The sequence below is a fragment of the Camelina sativa genome, chromosome 20 (genome assembly GCF_030686135.1).
Source record: "Camelina sativa cultivar CO46 ecotype springtype chromosome 20, ASM3068613v1".
NCBI classification, from domain to species: Eukaryota; Viridiplantae; Streptophyta; class Magnoliopsida; order Brassicales; family Brassicaceae; genus Camelina; species Camelina sativa.
The window spans coordinates 2980596-2998545 of record NC_141899.1 but is presented as its reverse complement, the minus strand read 5'-3'; the positions used below and the strand labels follow the sequence as shown (position 1 = coordinate 2998545).

At 40.0% G+C, this 17950-nt stretch overlaps 3 protein-coding genes and 1 pseudogene across 6 annotated transcripts; 2 read left to right on the top strand and 2 right to left on the bottom strand.

Moving 5' to 3' along the window:
* The first annotated feature begins 561 nt into the window (after nt 1-561).
* On the top strand, nt 562-9488 carry LOC104768984 (formin-like protein 20). Of its 4 annotated transcripts, none has more exons than XM_087505489.1 (17): nt 562-1254; nt 1704-2407; nt 2627-2848; nt 2929-6167; nt 6310-6430; nt 6640-6711; nt 6804-6902; nt 7088-7129; nt 7241-7321; nt 7448-7498; nt 7585-7666; nt 7808-7902; nt 8018-8089; nt 8168-8284; nt 8439-8507; nt 8608-8674; nt 8810-9488. In XM_087505489.1, the coding sequence occupies exons 1-17, from the start codon at nt 1182-1184 to the stop codon at nt 8995-8997; spliced, it is 5394 nt and encodes a 1797-aa protein (XP_087361615.1). In that variant the 5' UTR covers nt 562-1181; the 3' UTR covers nt 8998-9488. The 4 variants fall into 4 exon arrangements, with proteins under 4 accessions (XP_087361615.1, XP_087361614.1, XP_087361617.1 ...); XM_087505491.1 differs by having other exon boundaries at nt 619-1254; nt 2987-6167; XM_087505488.1 differs by having other exon boundaries at nt 7088-7321.
* Nucleotides 9489-9582: 94 nt separating this feature from the next.
* On the top strand, nt 9583-10883 carry LOC104768982 (uncharacterized). The gene is made up of 2 exons (XM_087505492.1): nt 9583-10495; nt 10617-10883. Exons 1-2 carry the CDS (start codon nt 9848-9850, stop codon nt 10698-10700), a joined length of 732 nt encoding a protein of 243 aa, XP_087361618.1. The 5' UTR covers nt 9583-9847; the 3' UTR covers nt 10701-10883.
* Nucleotides 10812-12500, bottom strand: LOC104768983 (putative xyloglucan 6-xylosyltransferase 3 pseudogene; annotated as a pseudogene).
* Nucleotides 12501-12784: 284 nt separating this feature from the next.
* On the bottom strand, nt 12785-15210 carry LOC104768981 (protein NEN1). The gene is made up of 6 exons (XM_010493088.3): nt 14631-15210; nt 14329-14486; nt 14153-14199; nt 13993-14056; nt 13254-13891; nt 12785-13132 (listed from the first exon to the last, which is right to left on the bottom strand). Exons 1-6 carry the CDS (start codon nt 14902-14904, stop codon nt 12901-12903), a joined length of 1413 nt encoding a protein of 470 aa, XP_010491390.1. The 5' UTR covers nt 14905-15210; the 3' UTR covers nt 12785-12900.
* Between the last annotated feature and the right edge of the window lie 2740 nt (nt 15211-17950).

Here is a 17950-nt window from a genome sequence, read left to right as displayed (position 1 = left end):
TTTTAAACATCATTATATTAAAAAAATACATTACACGTATATATTATACATGAACCAATTATAAATGTGGTAAGTACGTACGTACACGGAACATGGTTCACAAACAAAAAAATGTGAATGTGTTTAATGGCTTGTTCGCATATGAATGAATGATATTACTTCTAGGAATTTCTAAAAATGACGTGTTTTAGACAGATGGGAAAACCCCCAAGTTGAAATTTAATTATTATTGTTATTTTCGTAAGAAACGTGGTTGTAATTTTTTTTTTAAATAAAAAAATTGATTACTAATATATCCACGTAGGATGAGACAGACACCTAGAGAGTAGAGAACGGTCTTGTCTTCGTCTCGTCTGTCCAAAAAAATCCGAACCGAGTCTTTGTTACTTTTTCTCTAAACTGTGTCTAAAGTCGTCGTCCACTTACGCTTTTTGGTTCGTGTTCCGTCGAGTTCAATTTCAATTACACAACACAACTATGGTTACGAATCAAAAAAGTTTTTTTTTTGTTTGCTATTATTAAATACCTCTAAAATAATGAAAAAAGTAAATTAAAAAAAATAAAATAATAATAATAAAAATAATAAATTAAATTGAGAAAAAAACTGCTGGAAGATTTGTCGAAATCTCATATCTTGTTCGTTCTATTTTGTAATTCTGAGCTTCGTCTTTCTCCTTATTTTCACCTGAAATTCTTCATCTCACTGTCACTTCCTTCTCTCTCTTGATATATTTTTTAACAAACTATTTTGATTAGCTTCGAAGATTCTTTGTTTTCCACGATTCTGCATTGTACATATAGAGAGAGAGAGAGAGAGAGATCGATTCAATTTGAACCCAAAAAAAAAAAAGTAATTTGGAAAATTTCTTAGAACTTTTTTTTGGGGTTGGCGTTGTGATTACGACTTGTGTTGTTTCCAGAATTAGATTATAGAGAGGAGAATAATTCTGGGAATTGGGGTCTTTATCATGCTCTTGTAATTTTGCCAAAATTTGTCTACTTTTTTGGGCTTAGGTGGGGGTGAAAAAAAAAAATTAGGGTTTGTGAGGTGAATTTAGAGGAGGGGAAGAAGGGGATCTGGGGTTTAGGTCAACGGAATTGGAGCAGTCTATAATGATCTCTTTGTTGTTTTACTAAATCCGACGGTTTGGATCTGATCGCGGGAGAGACAGCGCCACCGGATGGCGCTGTTCCGTCGCTTCTTCTACAAGAAGCCTCCGGATCGCCTTCTCGAGATCTCGGAGCGTGTTTATGGTAATCTACTCTTTCTTGAATTCTTCTGTTTCAAGGATCAACCAACAAAAAAAAATTAAGCATCTCGAAACTTGCTTAAAATAATATTGGCGCATTGCTGGTTGGTTGGAGGGGTTTTGGCAGTTTAATTGCGTTGAGAATTTCGAGTGTAGCTTTTTGCAAATTGGAAGCTTAGCTGAACTTGTCTCTGTTTGAATTAAAGAGGTTTCTTAGGAATCAGAATCTCTTTGATGACCAATTTATAGCTTTGTGGGATATTCTTCTATTGTGTGTGTGTGTGTGTGTGACACGAAACCAAGAAATAAAAAACTGTGCTTTCCTTTAATGTTCGACAATGATACTTCTACATTGTATTCAGTGACAAAAGTCTCAAAGCTATAGGAATTATGTATTTGAGTTTCCAGGTTTCTGAGCTGTGATCGTCTCTTGTTTCTTTTTTTGTTTTGCAGTTTTTGACTGCTGTTTCTCTAGCGATGTTATGGGGGAGGCTGAGTACAAAGTATACTTGGGTGGCATCGTTACGCAGCTTCAGGATCATTTCCCAGATGCATCTTTCATGGTGTTTAATTTTAGAGAAGGAGAACAACGAAGTCAAATATCAGACGTGTTGTCTCAGTACGATATGACTGTAATGGATTATCCACGGCAGTATGAGAGTTGCCCGCTTTTACCTCTCGAAATGATCCATCACTTCCTACGATCGAGTGAAAGCTGGTTATCGTTGGAAGGTCAACAAAATGTTCTCTTGATGCATTGTGAAAGAGGTGGTTGGCCTGTTCTTGCCTTCATGTTATCGGGGCTTTTATTGTACAGAAAACAGTATCATGGTGAGCAGAAGACTCTTGAGATGGTACACAAACAGGCTCCTAAGGAGCTTCTTCATCTATTGTCCCCTTTAAACCCACATCCTTCTCAACTCAGATATCTTCAGTACATTTCCAGAAGAAATTTAGGCTCTGACTGGCCTCCTTCAGACACGCCTCTTCTTTTGGATTGCTTGATTCTCAGAGATCTCCCACATTTTGAAGAGAGAAAAGGTTGCAGACCAATTCTACGCGTTTATGGGCAGGATCCTAAAGCCCGAACCAACAGGAGTTCCATACTTCTCTTCTCCACATTAAAGACAAAGAAACACACTCGTCTCTACCAGCAGGTACATCTAGACTATTGTATCTTTGTGACATAATATTATCATCACACTGATTTATGCACGGGAAATGGTTCTAATAATACCCTTTTCTTTCCATGTGAACTTGAGACGGTGGTGTAGTTTCCCACATATATGAATTAAAAACATTAATAAAAAGATAGTTTAGAGTTTGGGAGCTCGTTTATACCAATGAAAAGCTCATATGTGTGACCTCATCTGCAGGAAGAGTGTATCCTGGTGAAATTAGATATACAGTGCCGCGTTCAAGGGGATGTTGTTCTGGAATGTATACATTTGCATGATGATTTTGTGACTGAGGAGATTGTCTTTAGAATCATGTTCCACACGGCATTTGTGCGTGCTAATATTTTAATGGTCCACCGCGATGAGATGGATATACTTTGGGATGCAAAGGACCAGTTCCCAAAGGAATTTAAGGCAGAGGTAGGCCGTTGTGATAATATTCTCTGATCATCTTTTGAATAAGGCTGTTAAGTTTGAATGCATACTCATATATGTATCAGGTACTTTTCTCTGGCGCTGATGCCGTGGTGCCTACTATCGCTACTTCTACAACATCAGAAGAAGAGAACGATTTTGATATGGCTTCACCCGAAGAATTTTTTGAGGTGGAGGAAATTTTTAGCGATGTGATTGATGGACCTGACCATAATAAGAAAGATTCGGATAGTTTTGTGGTTGTTGGTACTGCTTCAGATGATTCTGAGGGCAAAGAAGTGTGGAAGGGGGACGTGGATCCCAATGCGTTTCTAGATTGTGCATCAGTTGGATCAGATGATTCTAATCATAAACATGATATGCATGCAGAGACTAGCACGGATCCGGTTAAAGATATCACTGTTGATGATGTACATTATAGGTCGGATGGGAAGGCAGATTCTAATATTGACTCAGTGAAGGATATAGGAATAGATGACGGTGATGAGCAGCGAAAGAGAAGGATCATGGAAGCGAAGGAAAATGATTCTAGCACAGCAGAGACTCAACGCAAAGGTGATGCAGAAGGCAATGGTTCCCAGGATGATTTAGAAGAACCTAAAGAAAAAGATTCTAGAACAGCAGAGACTCAACGCAAAGGAGAAGGCAATGGTTCCCAGGATGATTTAGAAGAACATAAAGAAAATGATTCTAGAACAGCAGAGACTCAACGCAAAGGAGAAGGCAATGGTTCCCAGGATGATTTAGAAGAACATAAAGAAAATGATTCTAGAACAGCAGAGACTCAACGCAAAGGAGAAGGCAATGGTTCCCAGGATGATTTAGAAGAACCTAAAGAAAAAGATTCTAGAACAGCAGATACTCAACGCAAAGGAGAAGGCAATGGTTCCCAGGATGATTTAGAAGAACCTAAAGAAAATGATTCTAGAACAGTAGAGACTCAACGCAAAGGTGATGGAGAAGGCAATGGTTCCCAGGTTGATTTAGAAGAACCAACGACTCAGAAAACCAGTTCTAATCTCAACAAACCCATATCCGAAAAAACACAAGCTACACCAAGGAAACAGGTCGGAGCAAATGCAAAGGTGGCTGGAGATTCACTTAAACCGAAGTCTAAGCAGCAAGAAACACAGGGTCAGAACGTAAGAATGGCTAAGCCTAACGCAGTTTCTCGATGGATTCCTTCAAATAAGGGCTCATATAAAGATTCTATGCATGTGGCGTATCCCCCAACAAGAATTAACAGTGCCCCTGCTTCAATTACTACTTCTCTCAAGGATGGCAAAAGAGCTACATCACCTGATGGTGTGGTTCCAAAAGATGCTAAGACTAAATATCTGAGAGCGTCTGTTTCTTCACCGGATATGAGTAGTCGAGCTCCAATTTGCGCATCACCAAATTCTAGCCCAAAGGAAAAGCCGGCTTCTCTACCTACTGCCTCTCCCCATCAAGCTTCTCTAACCAGTGACGCCACTACATCAGTTTTACCCTCTCTAACCAGTGAGGCCACTACATCAGTTTTACCATCTAAGCAAGCAGCTGCATCACCGCCTCCACCTCCTCCACCTCCACCACTGCCTAATTACTCTTCACAGAACCAAAATGACAGATACTCTCAAACATCTGAGAGACCAAACAGTGGAACCGTGTTGCCTCCAACACCACCATCCCCACCTTGGAAGTCTGTGTATGCTTCAGCTTTGGCAACTCCTGCAACATGTTCTACTTCTCAACTTCCTACCTCTTCACCGCCTCCTCCGCCGCCTCCGCCTTCATATTATTCAGTAGGCCAAAAGAGCAGCGACACTGAAGCAAATCAGCTCCGATCAACACCGCCGCCTCCGCCTGCATACTATTCAGTAGGTCAAAAGAGCAGCGACACTCAAGCAAATCAGCTCCGATCAACACCGCCGCCTCCGCCTTCATACTATTCAGCAGGCCAAAAGAGCAGCGACACTCAAGCATATCAGCTCCTATCAACACCGCCTCCGCCTGCACACTATTCAGTAGCCCAAAAGAGCAGCGACTCTCAAGCATATCAGCTCCCATCAAAACCGCCTCCTCCTCCGCCGCCTCCGCCTGCACACTATTCCATAGGCCAAAATAGCAGCGACTCTCAAGCATATCAGCTCCCATCAAAACCGCCTCCTCCCCCGCCTCCGCCTGCATACTATTCAGTTGGCCAAAAGAGCAGCGACTCTCAAGCATATCAGCTCCCATCAACACCGCCTCCTCCGCCACCTCCCCCGTTTGCATCAGTGAGGCGAAACAGTGAAACTTTGTTACCTCCGCAGCCGCCGCCACCACCTTGGAAGTCTGTGTATGCTTCGTCTTTCGAAACTCGTGAACTGTGCTCCACATCGTCCCCTTCTAAACCACCACCACCACCTCCTCCTCCTCCATTTAGCTCATCAAACACGCCGCCACCACCTTGGAAGTCTGTGTATGCTTCGTCTTTCGAAACTCGTGAACTGTGCTCCACATCGTCCCCTTCTAAACCACCACCACCACCTCCTCCTCCTCCATTTAGCTCATCAAACACAACAATAGCAAATGGACATCACATTCCCACGCCTCCTCCTCTGCCTTATACAAGTGTTGCACCTTCACCCGAGGTCCCACCTAGTAAAACAGCTCCACCGCCCCCACCTCCTCCTCCTTTTAGCCAGTTGCGTTCAATCCCTCAACCTCCGCCACCTCCTTTTAAGAATGCACACTCAGTACCTCCCCCTCCCCCTCCGCCACCAAGTCATGGAACTCCTCCGCCACCACCGCCACCTCCGTTTAGATCTGGGGGACCTCCGCCACCACCGCCACCTCCGTTTAGTTCTGGGGGACCTCCGCCACCACCGCCACCTCCGTTTAGATCTGGGGGACCTCCGCCACCACCTCCGCCGATGCCTGGAGGAGCCCCACCGCCGCCTCCTCCTCCAATGCGTGGTGGAGCCCCACCGCCTCCGCCTCCTCCGATGCATGGAGGAGCCCCACCGCCGCCTCCGCCTCCTGGTGGTCGTGGTCCTGGTCCACCTCCTCCTCCGCCTCCTGGTGGTCGTGGTCCTGGTCCACCTCCGCCTCCTGGACCAAGACCTCCGGGTGGTGGACGTCCTCCGCCTCCAATGCTTGGTGGTAGGGGAGCTGCAGTTGATCCTAGGGGAGCAGGAAGGGGACGTGGTCTTCCACGCCCAGGTTTTGGGTCTGCAGCTCAGAAAAAGTCTTCCCTGAAGCCATTACATTGGGTTAAAGTAACAAGGGCTTTGCAGGGGAGCTTATGGGATGAGCTACAGAGACATGGAGAATCGCAAACGTATTGGACTAAACCTTATTTTTGCTTTTTTCTTACTTCTAAGTTCCCTTCTTGCACGTTTGATTATCCACGAAACTCAATTCTGTGATACTGAGGTTTTATTGACCATTGCTAATTAATCGTCATCTTTTCTTTCTGCTAGTCCATCAGAATTTGATGTCTCAGAAATAGAGACCCTTTTCTCTGCTACAGTGCCAAAGCCAGCTGACAAATCTGGGAGTCGACGAAAGTCTGTTGGGGCAAAACCTGAAAAGGTTCAACTGGTATGTGAAATAATCCTATCCTTGGTTACTGTCTGAGTACTACCCTGTGTATCTGTAAAATATATAAAAAGTTGTACTAAGAATGTCTCTATTAGCTACTGTCCTGGAATTTCTTCTACTTTGAAGCCTATTGCATGTCTGTATACTTTTGTGGCTCAATATTCAACTCGTTTTGAAAAGTTGTAATTGTCTGTCTTATGATTTTCCAGATTGATCTTAGGAGAGCCAATAACACGGAAATTATGCTTACGAAAGTAAAGATGCCTCTGCCTGATATGATGGTAAGCTCCAAAACCTACTTTTCAAAGTCATTATTGGTTAATCTTCCATAGCTTAATGATAATTATCCACATTTTTTCTTTGCATCATCCAGGCTGCAGTTCTGGCAATGGATGAGTCTGTATTAGATGTTGATCAAATAGATAATCTTATAAAATTTTGTCCAACCAAGGAGGAGATGGAGCTTCTTAAGGTTTTGCCTCTTGACTTTTGAGTAGCATTTTCGACATTTGTCTTTTATTTTGGAGATCATTTGTGAAATATTTCAATTTTTGGTTATCAATATTCACTTTTTTATTGACAATTCTTGGTTATCAATATTCACTTTTTATTGACATGAGTCCTTGTTTTTGGTCGTAATTGACTGATTTGTTGTAGAACTACACTGGTGACAAGACGACCTTGGGAAAGTGTGAGCAGGTCTGTTTAAGTCTTGAGATTCTCAATCTCGCACTGTTTTTGGTTCCTAGTATAATATGGTTAGCAATTAGCTTACTTTGTTTACTTCTGTCATCCATTTTGTTGTCGCAGTACTTCCTAGAGCTAATGAAGGTGCCACGAGTAGAGGCAAAGCTTAGAGTATTTTCTTTCAAGATTCAATTCGGCACTCAGGTCTGGTGGTATTACTTATACTGTTATAATCTTGTGATTCTCTGGAGGACGAAATTTTAGAGTCACCAGTGTCTATGTAACTGTAGATTATTGATCTTATTGATAATGATGTTTTTTTTGGTGCAGATAATAGAATTCAAAAAAAGTTTAAATGCAGTAAATTCTGCATGCGAGGAGGTAAGAAGATGCTTGCTGTAATTAACTCTATTTTTTAGTCCATCATTACTCCTTGTTAAAATGTGCTCCTTATTGCTGTTCATCAGGTCCGTAATTCCCAAAAGCTAAAAGAAATTATGAAAAAGATTCTTTACCTGGGGAACACACTTAACCAAGGAACTGCAAGGGGTAAGTATTATATCAATCGTATTTTACATCATGTTTTAGCAACAAGACATATCCTTATGCAAGACAATAAAGTTCTCTGCTCAATGTGGGCTAGATTCGGCGCCTTTGTGGCTGATATAATTCTTGCTCTGCTTTATGCAGGCGCTGCTGTTGGATTCAAGTTGGACAGTTTATTGAAATTAAGCGATACACGTGCTGCTAACAGCAAGATGACCCTCATGCATTATCTTTGCAAGGTAAAACTATAATCGAAAAAAAGCAGGATCAAGTTTCTGATGAGGGTTGTAATTAGATTAGTCTGGCTCAGGAGGAATACATAATTCTGAAACCCTCATCTGTTTCTTTCTTTAGGTCCTTGCTTCCAAGGCATCAGTTCTACTGGACTTCCACAAGGATCTTGAAAGTCTTGAATCAGCCTCAAAGGTTTGCGTTTGTGCTTTTTTCGTCTTCAACTCATTTAGTTGCAATTGGCTCATCACTTGATTATCCTGTCTATTTCAGATACAACTGAAGTCTCTGGCTGAGGAAATGCAAGCCATAATCAAAGGGTTAGAAAAATTGAACCAGGAGCTCACTGCATCCGAAAGTGATGGTCCTGTCTCTGAAGTTTTCCGTAAAGTATGTTGGTTTTTCTTTCTTTTTCCTTTTGCATATTTTATCAATAAGGAATGCGAGATTAGTTCCATGACTGTGCCACATAACCCGTTGGAAGATACTTCTTCAGCTTAACTTCTTTTGGATACTAAACCTACGTTTATGTTTTCGATGACAGACATTGAGGGACTTCATATCCATTGCCGAGACTGAAGTGGCAACTGTATCGAGTCTTTACTCGGTCGTGGTAATTTGTCAACCTCTACTATTCCAAGCCCCTCTTACCTTTGACAATGTGTTTTGAGTCCTGAGATGATTTTTGTTTTGTATCTTATGATGGACAATAGGGAAGAAATGCTGATGCACTTGCGCACTACTTTGGTGAGGATCCTAACCGTTGTCCATTTGAACAAGGTATGTCGCGGGATATAAATTTCTCAAACTCTTGGGGCAATAATATACATAGGAAAAAGAAGTCTCTATTCGTTTTTTTAGTTGGAAGTGTTATGTAGCTAATAATAATAATGCCGGGGTGATGGAATGCCGCAGTTACTGCGACCCTCTTGAATTTCATAAGGTTATTCAAGAAAGCACACGAAGAGAACATCAAGCAAGCAGAGCTGGAGAAGAAGAAAGCTGCAAAAGAAGCGGAAATGGAGAAGGCCAAAGCAAAGGAAGCGGAAATGGAGAAGGCGAAAGGAGTCAGTCTGACAAAAAAACCAGTTGATGATAGCTGAGGAAAAAAAAACTTGAATATAATTTTGCAAAATCCGCCAGAATCTCTCTGAGAGAAAGCAAGGTCCAAAGGTGGTCTTGTAAGCCAGAAGGCGGGTGCTGCTGTTCGAGAAAAACCTGCATGAGGCGTGAAAGTTAAAAACAGGCTGGGGGGTCCCTATCGGGAGGGGTTTCGCCAGGGCGGGGGCTATCGAAGAAAACCATTGGAAGATAAAGAGACAGGTCTTCATCTCCCTCCACTAACGTTGACATATGATTCCACATTGATTTAATTCTAACATGTAAATTAGGATTCTTTCGTGTTGCTTAATTTTCCTAACTAGAGGAATTTTTGATAGATTGAAAATGTTGTATAGGGTTTTCAGGTAGATTGAGAGAAAGAAAGATGTAGAGCATTATTTTAGTGTGTATCTTTGTATCGTAACGCAACATCATTGTTCTTTTTTAGGATTCAGATTTCAGACCAATGAAAATAATACTGTAGTTTGCCAAACTTAAGTATTTCATCAAAGTAACTAAAAAAATAATCTAATTTCGAGAATGAAAAAGATATTTTTTTATGTAACGAAGTGATTCAGACCAATCAAAAGTCAAACTATACATTAATGTTTTTATACAATTAAAAAAAGGAAAGCAAGCAAACGCATACGTAAGAAAATAAAGAAACGACGAATAAGGAAACGCAACAATCACGTTTTTGTTGGATCCCAAAGTTTTGAAACTTTCATGGCTTTGTTTGTGTTGTCTTCTTCCTCCTTCACGCCACACTCTTCTCTCTTTTCTCACAAACAAACCCTAGCCTGTGTGTGACTAAGCCTCCTCGTCGGCTCGAATCCAAGTGAACAAAAAAAAATGACGGAAGATGAAGAACAGCTGATGATTGGTCCTTTAGATCCGAGTTCGTCAATGGTTGTCATCAGAGATTCCCCAATTCACGATGACGTTGTTTTCCCGCCGATCTACCACGAGAATCTCGTTGTCGATTCATCCATCTATGGAGTCGATACGTATCTCGAATCTCCTTCGGAATCCTCTTCTCCGTCGTCTTTATCGAGACACTCTGGTTCTTCTTCTTCTTCTTCTTCTTCTTCTTCTTCTTTTTCGTTGTTCCCTTCTGATTCAGATGTATTACCATCTGAATTCGACCGCAAGTCTCCGTTTGAAACTGAACAGAAATCTCCGCCGTTACTATTAGTCGTCGGCGAGTCTCCACCGTCCGATTCAGACAAACAACCAAAATCTCCGCGAGTTCCCGATTCAGACGGGAAACAATTGAATCGTCGTGAAATTGATGTCTTTGGAGATTGGTGGGAGCTTCTTCTCGTACGTGTGTACTCGAAATTGAAGAATTTGGTCACCTGGTTCTCAGTCACTCTCCGGCCGTTTTATCCAGTTCTTGCTATTGCGATTTGGTGGTGGATGCGTGTACAAGCTCGCCGGAAACTTGTCAAAGGTGGAACCACTAATCATCTTCGAGATGCCATCAAAGAGAGAGACGAGGTTTGTTCATCATTTTTTTCTTTATATCTTTGTGCATACAAAGTGTTTGATGAAATGTCTAAGAGACTTCAATGTTTACAATGTTACTTAGCTATGCTTCTTTTTGTGATTTTGCAAACAGAGGATAGTTCAGCTTTTACATCAGATTGCTCAGATGAATGAGTTACTGATTAAGCACCACAAGGACATCGTATCAAGAAGATGATCGATTCTTTTTTTGTTTCTTGTTTATATTCTTTTGTAAGTCACTCAAAGCTCTCTGTAAAATTTCTACATCTCAATCTCTCGAAATCATCCTTAGTGTTCTGCAAAAATCTTTTCTTTGAAATGAAAAGGTACTTGAACAAATTGATTGATAATACATCATCCTCTGTTCAAGTTAACAAAAGAATCTATTGACTTTTATATAAATGGAAACAAAAAAGACAAAAGTAATGAGCTTTTTGAAAGTTCCCAAACCGGTTTATCCGTTGCTAGCTCCGTGGTTCAATCTTGAGAGGTGACATTCTCCGAATATCAAACCTATCGACAAATTTCAAAGGAAACGTTGTCTCGTTCCTGATCCTCTTGATCTTAGGACTTAACAATCCCCTGTGACCAAATCCATAAAGCTTAAGCACTTGATTATCCGCAAAGTTAAATGCTCTCTCCATACTCTTCAAGCAACGTTCAACAGCGTAATCAGCATAACTCCCACACGGTTTACATCCAACAAAGTGAGTAATAAAAGGCCATCTCTCATCTCCCAAACCCGGATGATACTTCTCTATCATCTCCTCATACCTATCAACTAACCCTTCCCAAAACCCATGAAGATAATACTGATTCTCCACAAACACTTTCTCCATCCACGTATCCTTCTGTGAAAGCAGCAGATAGATCAATGCAGACTGATCATCAGCTTCGAACGCTGGTCTTCCTTTAAGATACGCAGTTAGAATCTTCCCAGCTTCTTCACGTATAGGTCCTTTAGGTCCCATTGGAGCCCAAGCATCCAACAAATCCAAAGACCACTCACAGTTCCTAAACAAGAAGGAACCAGTATTCAAAGCAATCCAAGACTTCTGATCAAACAACAAATCCGGATACCCGTGAATAACCAAGTTATGATTCTCATATCTAGACAAGGGTATCTCAAACACCATGTCTGTAAACAAAGCATCACTATCCATCCACCAAATCCACTCGATCTCAGGGTGAGACAACATTAACCTCCTAAGCATTGGAAGCTTAGCCCAATACCCAGCAAGCTCCTTGTCCAAATGAGCCATGTTATACACAATCTCAATCCCATGAATCCTACAATAATCAATCTTGTTCTTCACTGATTTCAACAAGTAATGATCACCAATGGGGTTGTCACAAGGCTTTGGAGGCGAACCTGTTAAAAGCAAAACCTTGGCTTTCCCATTGACGACACTTGGGAAACTTGGGTTTTGCGTTAACCAAAGTTTACGTTTTTGATCCCAGTTTGTGATCTTTGGTCCGAGAGTGTACGTCATGTTGAGATCAAGATCCGAGTCAGGTGGCTCGTTTGGGTCTGTAGGATCCGAATCGGATCGGATCTCAGCTAGAAGTCGGTTAGTCTCTTCGATTAAGTTCTGGATTAACGGCGTCGGCGTCGGAAGTTCCGAAGTTGACGCCGATAGTGCCACGTAGGACGAGGATGGTGACGAAACCACATAGGATTGTCATCTTGACGTTGTTGAAGGTCTTCTGGATCTGTCTGCCACGTGGTGGTGGTGGTCTTCTTCCTCCTCCGCTGCTCGTCATCGTCGTCGGAAGAACGCCGGCGACGGCGGAAGAAGCGGTTGAAATACGCTTCTGAGTCTTGAATCTGTCTTCCTTCCCCATTGTGTGGAACAATTAGTAAAGCAAAACAGTTTGATCAAGAAGCCATTGTTGTTGTTGTTGTCTACTACTTGTTTTGTCTTAGCGAGAGAGAGAGAGGTGAGACACACACAGAGGACGCGGACAATTAACAACTTTAGAGATCAAGATTCAGATATTATTTGATTCAGATTCGATTCACTTAATTGCACCATTAGTACTACTAATAAAGCAAAACCATACTACCATGTAATAAAAGACTTTCATTATTAACTGAATTAATTCTAAAGATTATTATATTAATTCAGCCAAAGTAACAAAAATATGTTGGCTCAACGTAATGAAAAGTTTGTAATGTCCAGAAGAAGATGTAACATGAAGCATTTCTCGTTAAGTGATTTAATCAGGAATTCAAGATTGCAGTTTATGCATTCTTGCTCAGTTAGACACAAGGAACCATTCTACAAATCTGGATTGCATTTATTTGAAACTTTTATGTACAGAGTCTTCTCAACTACATGATTACAACACAGAACGAGTGAGTGTGTGTTTGGGGTTAACAGTTATGTATTGATTTATGAGTGTACAACTAGTTTTTTGGCAACAAGGCGGATTCCTGCCTTCTGATGATAATCATACGGTTCCAGAGACAAGAATGCATCGACCAAACTTCCCGTGGTAAGCAACGATTCCAGCTCCTCACCGTTCGGGTTGCTGAAGATTAGTTTCTGAGTAGCTCCAGAGGACTCTCTCTGGTGTATCTCTGTTGCATACCGAGCTACATCTCCGTTTATTTCTGTTGCAATACTGCAGAAAAAACACAAGAAGCTAATCAGGAGAAACTAAAAGCAAACCAATCAAGAAACCAGGATTTTGTTTGAAGAACATGGAACCAGAAAGGGAGAGTTTAGTAAGGTATAAAACTTACTGTATCCTTGCGTTAGGGTAGTTTACAAATCCCTTCGTTGGATTCACAACCGGATTCCAGTCAGAGGTAGAACCCGAATCAACGGATAGTTTCTGCGCATTACTGTCACATGCTTCGAGTATGCTGCACAGGCTTGGATTCAGATCAACCACAAAGTTTAACCTCCGTCTCCCAGTGTTATCCATAAACTTCCCACTGACTCCAAACCGTATTTTCAGACAAGAACAGTAGAGCTGCAGAGGGGAATCATCACCATAGAGTAGTGTTAGTTTCTTCATTTGGCTTCCAGGGAAAAACGGGACAAGAAGCGCTTTGATGTATGGAATAGATATCGCATCTGGCGCCAAGAATCCCTCATGGTCACTTGTATTCTCAAAGACAACAGTATCAGATGGTTGAATCTGTTCTTCTTCTTCTTCCATGAGAATGTCTGATTGAAGGTGGTTGTCGGAAGCCATTTCATTCCTCAAGACGCTCATGTTAAACGGATCCGGCTGAGCTGCACTGTTCTCGCTAATGGACGGTAGCCTAACAGAGGTTACTATATTACCCTCGTGAGAAGAAGATGCATCGAGACGTCTCCTTGAACTAGTGGTTCCTGGAGATACCGAATGATCTACAAGTTCGACACTCGACTCCTACGAAATATAAAATCATTGCCTCTAATTAGTCCGGTTTTCTAGACATTGTTTGCAACAGATATTAGAAGATAAAGACTAGTAACTAAAAGAGAACATACCAAGAACAACACCGTAGCACAATATTTGACAACCTCAAGATTCATTCTAACATCGTCAAGGCTCCTGAATTAGGTAAGTACAAAGAACTAGACCTTAATAAGCTTTTGATAGTTTGAGGTAATGAATTAGATTTTTTAATGCTTATGCGTTATATTTTACCTATGCGTCTGCTTCCCGAGTCCAAAATAAGTAGCCAAAGTTGCCATCTGCAGTAACAAAGCACACAGAGGATTTAAGACACTTAGTAAAGAATTAAAATTCCATCATTCACCAATCCGATATTGTGAAAAGTAACAAACTTTTTGGGAAAAAAAGGAATGTTTCGTTTGTAGTACCTTCATATTACCAGCTCTCCTACCAAACCTTTGAGTAAGCAAAGTCAATGAGTCGATGGCGCCTTTTGGCTCAGGTGGTTGACGTCCAATTTCTGCAAATGCTTCCCTGATCCTTGCACAATCAAACCTCAATATATTGTGACCTGCCCAAATCCTCCCTGCAAAAATCAAAACACAAAATATAATGTAAAAGCTTGAATCTTGGCCATTCCTTTGATTACATTTACAAACTCAACCAAGAACTCAAAAATTTCAGGATACGAAACAGAGTTTTTAAAGAAGAAGAAGAAGAAGATTATAACCGTGGAGAATGTCGTAAACAGTATCAGCGATATCGGAGAACAAAGGTGCCGAAACGACGTCGTCACGCTTGATGCCGTTACACCTGACGGACAAGGAAGATATGAGACTCAAATCTGCAGGTTGGACAAGAGTCGTGTAGCTTCGGAGCTCCGTAAGCTTCTTCGGGCAAACAAGTATTGACCCGAATTCTAGTATCGCGAAACGTTGACCACGGTTTGGCACAGTCGTCTCAACGTCGAAGAAGGCAATCTCGGACCTATCCTCCGTATCCATCGGTTAAACGGGTCGGGTTCAATCGAGTGGTAAAAGTGAAAAGTTTCGAAATTTGTTCGGTAAACTTGAAGGATCATCGATGGGGCTTATATGAAGAGATCAAAGTTACTTACTTTACCCAACTCTGCAGGCAATGTGAAAATTTTCAATTACTTTTTAGGGTTTATCTTTCTGGGTAGGTTTCATAATGAGAATTCACAAATTTCAATTGTTAGATTCCTTGCTTCGTTTATACAAGTTGTTTTGTAAGTTGTGTAATAATAACTTGCAAGTAACCTGGTGAGAGATCTTGTCCTTGTTCCGAGGTTGTCTGAGATGGATTTATAATTTCGCTTATTATTTAAAACTCAGAAGAAAAAAAAAAGACTAAAACGTTACGATACGTTGGCCCAAAAAGAAAAAGAAGTAGAAACCACTAAACGGGCTTTTTATGTTCTTAACGGCCCAATTAGGGTTCCTTTAATTATAGACCCGAAGATTTTTTTAGCTGGAAACTCACAAGTAAACAACTCACAAGAATCTAAAAAAGAGATTCGTCTTGTGGTTGGAATGAACTACTCCATCCATAAACAAGATCCAAAGTATATTACTAACAGGAGTTTTTAATTAGATGCACGTTTGACCACTACAGTATTTTCATTTAATAATTGATTTAAGAAAAGGCTGCAATAATTTTTTATTTTTTTTGAATGAATGTAAAATTTTATTCATAAAAAGAACAAGTTCTTTACAACAAGTGTAAGACCATGATTAGTGGGAGTTATTTCCCAAAATTCTTTTATTAAAATGTAATAAAAAATATAAAAAAGAGAGAGAAAGAAAGAGGAATGCTTCTCAAGTTACTAGGGGAAGTAACGGTTATCTCTCTTTTTCTACACGTATCAGTATGTTATTAGTTACATATTAATTTTTTTTTTTTTGAGCAATGGTGAAGGGTTCTCCACTAATGATGCTCTAACGGAGCTTAGAGAAGAGAGATGATTTTCGAGAGATTACATTATGTTCTGGTTGAAAACCAGAGCGTAAGGATATCTGCATACTGATCATTGCCTGAGTTTAAAAGGAGGAAGAGTCTATTTCTGATGGTCCGATCGATCTGCTTCACAAGTCTAGTTGCCGGGCTGCAATAATTTCAGTTTGTTAAACAACACCATGTGCAGTGGGTTAATTATACAGTTCTTGTTTATTGATTCTCCCATTAAAAATTTATCATTAAAATAAAATTTCCCCCCATTTTCCAATTTCCTAATACTACTTTATAAAAATTTATATCCACTTTGTTGGAACTTGAACATCAAAAAATTTCCACGTTTAAAGTTCTTGGCTATATATAAATTATTTGGTTAGATCAAATATATCATCGCTGGGATTGATTTAGTAGTGGTTGGACTAGCTTCTAGCTAGTGGGATTTGATCCCCTTAGGGTTAGGTAAAAAGAAGTGGTGTAAGTTAAAAACGTATACAGCTAGCTAGAAGAACATGGGTTCGATTATCGTTGGAAATATATAATCGGGAAAATAAAGTTGATTTGGATTTGGACTCTTAAAAATGTATGGATTAAGGAATTTGGAATTTATTTACAAAAATAAAAGAATTTTGTTTTCTTTTGTATAAAGCTATTTTAATATATGGAAAAGGAAAAAGAAGCTAGGTTTAGAGGTTTAAATATAACCCTACCTTGAAGACCGTCATCGAATACGTGGGTGGACTACGGAACTTGAGGTATCATCTACTATTAATTAAGAAAGATAGCTTCATATTATATAATGTGACTACAGGTTGCTTATTTTGGCTAGCTATGCGAATAATATGATCTTGATCATAGAGTATTTGCAGCCGTACGTGTAATAAGCTACGTTTCTTTTTGGTTGTATTGTCTAATCGCAAATATAGTATTGTGGGTCTATTTTCAGTTCAATCGCTGTTTCAAGTGTGGATTTTTAGTCGGATGACAGAAACATAAAACTTTCATTTTCACACACACCTCCAAAATTAGATCATATATATCATTCGCATGTGCATCCACACACATGAAAAAAAAAAACAAAAGCAGTCATAATATAAGTCATATCTCACACGCACACACACACACACGTCACACCAACCCATATATATATATATATGATCAATGAAGATTTTAACAGATATTGCTCACTCTCTATTATTAAGATTCGTTTTTGTTAGCAAACAAAATTTGTCGGGTGTACAGATCCTATTTTGTTGCTCACTCATTGCTCTCTTTACCTTTTGAGTTATAGTGTGGACCTCTACATAAAGCTTTAGATTCTTATCTGCCGAAATATATAGATAAAGCTTATTTTATTTAAGAAAAGAGTTAAAAAAAAAAAAAATATATATATATATATATATATATAAATTCTTCCGCAAATCATACACTAATCGACCCGGCCGGGCCTTAGTGACTGATATCTAGAACAGTTTAACAAGTTAAATAAATAATTAAAAAACTAAAAAAAAAATCGAAGAGAAAAACCCTAATTATAATCTTAGGCAAATTATCAACATTGGGAAATTGACACGCCATAGACAGATCATGAGAAGTTCTTCATGTCGTGGGACCTAACTGAGGGGATAATTGGTTGGTTAGTTCCATCAACATGTTCTCGGCTTCGTTGTTATCGCTAATGAATCGCTCAAGAAACTGTGGGAAATCATAATCGATCGGGGATGCTGAGATCAATGCTCGTGTCCGAGATCTTCCTTGTTATCGATCATATGTTCAGATGACTAAAAGAATGAGTTTTAGAGACATGAATTAATTACGGTGTATAAGATCTCAAGGTTCCTGCTATGTAGGTTGATAAGATCTTGCCGATGGAACCAGCTTTTAAAAGCCTTGACGTAGGACTCGATCGATCTTTCAAAACGTTTTTTTACTGCTTAAGACGATCTCCAATGGTTTTCCCTATTCTTACCTCTAAAATAGAGGAACTCTATAATGAAGGTGACTTTTGCTCCAATAGATACCTCTATTTTTTCTTTTAAAAAAGAATATTCCGTAGATTTTTTTTTTATTTTACTATTA